The sequence below is a fragment of the Lolium rigidum genome, unplaced genomic scaffold (assembly GCF_022539505.1).
Source record: "Lolium rigidum isolate FL_2022 unplaced genomic scaffold, APGP_CSIRO_Lrig_0.1 contig_58534_1, whole genome shotgun sequence".
Classification (NCBI taxonomy): Eukaryota; Viridiplantae; Streptophyta; class Magnoliopsida; order Poales; family Poaceae; genus Lolium; species Lolium rigidum.
Window position 1 is genome coordinate 116,832 of NW_025901050.1, and position 4,450 is coordinate 121,281.

General features: G+C 41.1%; 1 protein-coding gene across 1 annotated transcript; it reads left to right on the forward strand.

Moving 5' to 3' along the window:
* The first annotated feature begins 1,046 nt into the window (after positions 1-1,046).
* Positions 1,047-4,187, forward strand: LOC124681894 (50S ribosomal protein L21, mitochondrial). The gene is made up of 5 exons (XM_047216673.1): positions 1,047-1,487; positions 1,577-1,657; positions 2,403-2,504; positions 3,428-3,502; positions 3,664-4,187. Exons 1-5 carry the CDS (start codon positions 1,047-1,049, stop codon positions 3,763-3,765), a joined length of 801 nt encoding a protein of 266 aa, XP_047072629.1. The 3' UTR covers positions 3,766-4,187.
* The last annotated feature ends 263 nt before the right edge of the window (positions 4,188-4,450 follow it).

Consider the following 4,450-nt stretch of genomic DNA (forward strand, 5'->3'; position numbering starts at 1 on the left):
AGCCATATTTTGACATATTCGAAGTTTGATTGAATAGATGAAGCAGTAGAAGAAAATACAGAGCAATGTAAGATCTTTTAGATGATTGGTTTTATTTTTACATGTACTATTTTTTGTTGTTGCCATTTTTGGTGTAGTGTATTGTATCCTACTCTCTGCTAATTAGGCAGGTAGCATCATATTAGAATGTAGTTTGATTTTTCATATGACGTAGTTGAATATGTTACGTACATATCAGCTTTACATATTTGAAAGATACATCCGAATTTAGACAAATTTTTGGCATCTATTTATGGACGGAGGGAGTACGATAATTATAGTTCATAATGCAACATGGTGCAGTGTAGTATTTTAAGTTATTACATAGAAAGTAAGTAAGTTAATTATGATGGACAATAAAGTTGAAAGTAATAATTTTTTTTATTAAGTACATGATTATTTTTAAACATGTTTGGAAGTAAATTGTTAGTATGAACGTGATTGGAAGTAAAAAAAAGTTATTCTAGAATGATTATTTTTAAATATTTAATCGCACATAAATGCTGCTATAAAAAAGAATTAAAACATCCCATATATAATTAAGAAGTTTATCCTCGCTAACCTATTTCTCTTACATGATCTTTGCATAGGGTTTATTATACCCAATATTTCCATTTAAATCACTTGTGCAAAACAAGACCTTGGGAGTTAGGATCGAGTTTCAAAGAATCTCCAGTGTAATATCGTAGAATCGAAACAAAAACAGCTTATTCTAAAAGGACATTTAGTACAGTAGAAATTCAATTGTTGAATAGCAATACCTCGAAAACTACGTTTATATCAAGGGAAAGCGTATCCTGTGTCTGCTTAAAGAGTTACGCCTTTTACAGCCGGGTTACGTAGACATACCTATACCGTTTCCCGCCGTGAACAGGACCCACCTGCAGTGTCACTCATCCGTCTCCTCTTTCCCTTAAACCCTCGTCAAAACCGCTTGGCAAAATAAACATTTCCATTTCTACCCTCCCCTCCTCCTCGCCTCTCCATCCGCCGCCGCCGCCGTAGCCATGGCGACGCGGCGATGCCTCCTGCGCCTCCTCACGCGCCGCCTCGTCCCCCACAGCCCGCAACCCCTCCCCACGGTCCCGATCGCCGCCCAAACCCTAACCTCCCTCTCCCACCTCCTCGCGCCCCGCGCCGCCGCCGCCGCCTCGCTACGGCTCCTCCCCGCGCGCTCCCACTTCGCGACCCGCGCCCCCTCCGGCAGCGAGGACGACGACGACGACGACGAGGAAGCGGACGACGAGGCGCACTACGATGACGAGGAGGGGAGCGGGGGCGAGTGGGGGGAGGGCGACGACGAGACGCCGGCGGCGAAGCCGCCCAGCGGGAAGACGGAGGAGGAGAAGCTCGCGGAGGCGTCCGAGATCGGGTACAGGGTGGTGGGCCCGCTCGGGGCCGACGAGAAGCCATTCAAGCCCTACGAGCCCGTCTTCGCCGTCGTCCAGGTCTGCCCATCTGCCCCGAATCTTGTTCCGTTTTTGCGCTTCGGATCTGGTTGGTGACCCTGGTCGCGGTGCCTTGCTCCTGCCTGCAGATTGGTTCGCACCAGTTCAAGGTGAGCAATGGCGACTCCATCTTCACGGAGAGGTTGAAGTTCTGCGATGTGAACGACAAGGTAACGTGGCAACTTCGGTTGAATTGTTTTGATCGCGCTTAGTACCTCAATACAAGCTGCAACCTATTACTATGACTAATAGGGTAACTGTTGTTGTTACGAGCTCAGGTATGAAGGTTTGTCTTCTTGTTCGTTTGGTGGTGAATTATGTTAGTATGATATGAGTATATGACCAATCTTAAAAATCTGAACCGATAATAAAGGTAAACTTGATATGGGGAAGATGTAGAACTGCATGCCATGTGTGATCTGACATTGTCATTATGTGCCAATCGTTTATCATGGGATATCTCCTAACACATTGAACTGGTTGATTTGGTTCCATGTGTGTTGGGAGCTGGAAACTTAAGAGTACTGGTTCATATTAGTCTCATGGAAGCTCCTTAAGAGGTTGCTGTAAAGCGTACCAGTAACTGAATTTTAAGCTTGGTGGAGTGTATGGAGTATGAAATTGTAAAAAAAACATGAATAGTTGTGGTTGATGGGTTGAGTGGAACTATAACTGTTGTTAGGCGCCTTCTTCGTTTAGCTGCATTAGTGTCATGACACCTCATCCTCATAATATCTGTCTTTAGTCTACGATTTTTCAAACCAAAATGAACAGACCACTGCAGTGAACTAGTGACTAGTTGATAAATTCTTTTACTGATCCCAGGTAGCATATATAGGTCTCTGCTCGCTTCCTGTACTTCTCATTCCATTGATCATTCTGCTGATGCTTCGTCATCTGAATCACTTGGTGCAGTTAATTTTGAATCGAGTTCTCATGCTTGGCTCACAAGCTGAAACAGTAATTGGGAGGCCAACTCTTACTGATGCTACTGTCCATGCCGTGGTTGAAGAGCATGTAAGGAGATACTTCTTTAATCTAGCTTTTTTTTTCTGTTTTTTTGGAGTGTTCTTCAACATGTTTGTTACAATGATATCCATGGAATGGTGTACGAACTCTGTTTGTTCAGCTAGTTTGTATGCATGTCTGCTTAATTGTTGCGTCTGCATTCTGCAATTTATGCACTAGGCAATATGTGTGTGGATTTCAGATTTATCTGAACATCCTTGTCTGAACATACCACTAGCTTGCAGGTGCAGCTATGCATGTCAGTATTTTTGTTCACGACCTAGTTATTATTGGGAGGCCAACTCTTAACCTGATGTATTCAAAATAATAATTGGGAGGCCAACTCTTACCGATGTACATAATTGGGAGGTTTCGAATTCCTTGATTTGTTCCACTACACTTCTCTTGGTTACCCCTCCATTAACTGATATTAGCATGCTAATTATTTTCAGAACTATGTATGTTTGGGACAATATGCTGGTGCTCTAATCATATTCGTAGTATGCTGCAAAGTCCAATTTGATGTCTGCTCAACATATATTTTTAGGAGACATTACTAACATAGACCTTTTTGGTACCTCTTAAAGGACCACAAACTAATTCATTGGGCACCACATTGGATTGCATTGATCCCTCTGAACTGTGAAAATATAACAGACATAACATAAGTTCGAACATAAAAAATATCTAGTGGTTGGCTCTGCTATCTCTCCTAGTTATTCATTTTACTGGCATAATGTGTTCAAACATGTACATCAACATTAATAGTTGATTTGCAAGTGTTTATTCCTCAATCTTTACAGTTTCAGTCTTGCTATTAATACACACTTTTACTTTTTATAAGTACTTAACCAGACCAGCTTTGATGTAAGTTGTTTTGGAATATACTACTGCACAATTTTGAGTTCATCTCTCTTGACAATCTGTTTTAGGCCTTAGATGCAAAAGTTATTATATTCAAGAAGAAAAGGAGGAAAAATTACCGTCGAACAAAGGGACACCGTCAGGTACTTCCGTTTTTTTTTTTTTTTTACTTTCTTGTATTGATTTTTCTCAAAATAAAGTTCTCATTATTGACATTTACTTCTCTCAAAATAAAAGATGAAGTTCTCATTATTGACATTATTCTCTGGCTTATGTTCTTACTGGCTGCTGTGGTAATTTCCAGGAATTGACAAAGCTGAGAATAACTAACATCGAAGGAATAGACAAGTCCTTTCTTCAACAAGAAGGCATAGATAAATCAGAGAGTGCTGCTGTTGCTGCATAAATTAAGACGATGAATCAAAGGAACGTTGCTGTTTTGTGTTTATGTCAACAATGCCAAGCGATCCTTGATGCTGGTGTTACACATTCCTCCACCCATTCTCGATACTTGCACGATATGTTGTTTTTGTGCTCATTAACTAGCAATGATTGAACTGAAGCTGAAGGTCAGTTCGCAATGTCCACATTTTGGCCCACGGACCTGTCCACCCATCGGTTGCGTTTCCCGCACAACACCAGTGTCTTGAAAAGTTCGTGATTTAGATAATCTGATGTGGATCAGCCCATGTAGTTTATAGTTGCACTGATTTTCTGTTCTTTTTTTATTCCCTGTACTCCTTATGTCTTTGAATGGGTTCTGATACGTCAGTCTCCATGTGTACCGTCCCGGCCATGAATAATAGAAACTGAAATGTTCTCTCTTAATGTTCATGTTTGTGCAAACGTAACTGAAATTATTTCTTACACTTGCTTCAAAGATGGTAATTTTTTTTTCACAGATGATCCTCCACTAGAGCTTTTCCATTGCACTTGTTTAACTAATTCTGAACTCGTTACTCTGTCAACAGTTATCTGTTTATCAGTTTGCAGTTGACTAGATCCGTTTTGATTCGGAAGCTGCTGCAGCCAGCCATAGTGTGCCACTAACTCATAGGAACAATGAAAAAAATATGTTAAACCTCCTCTTA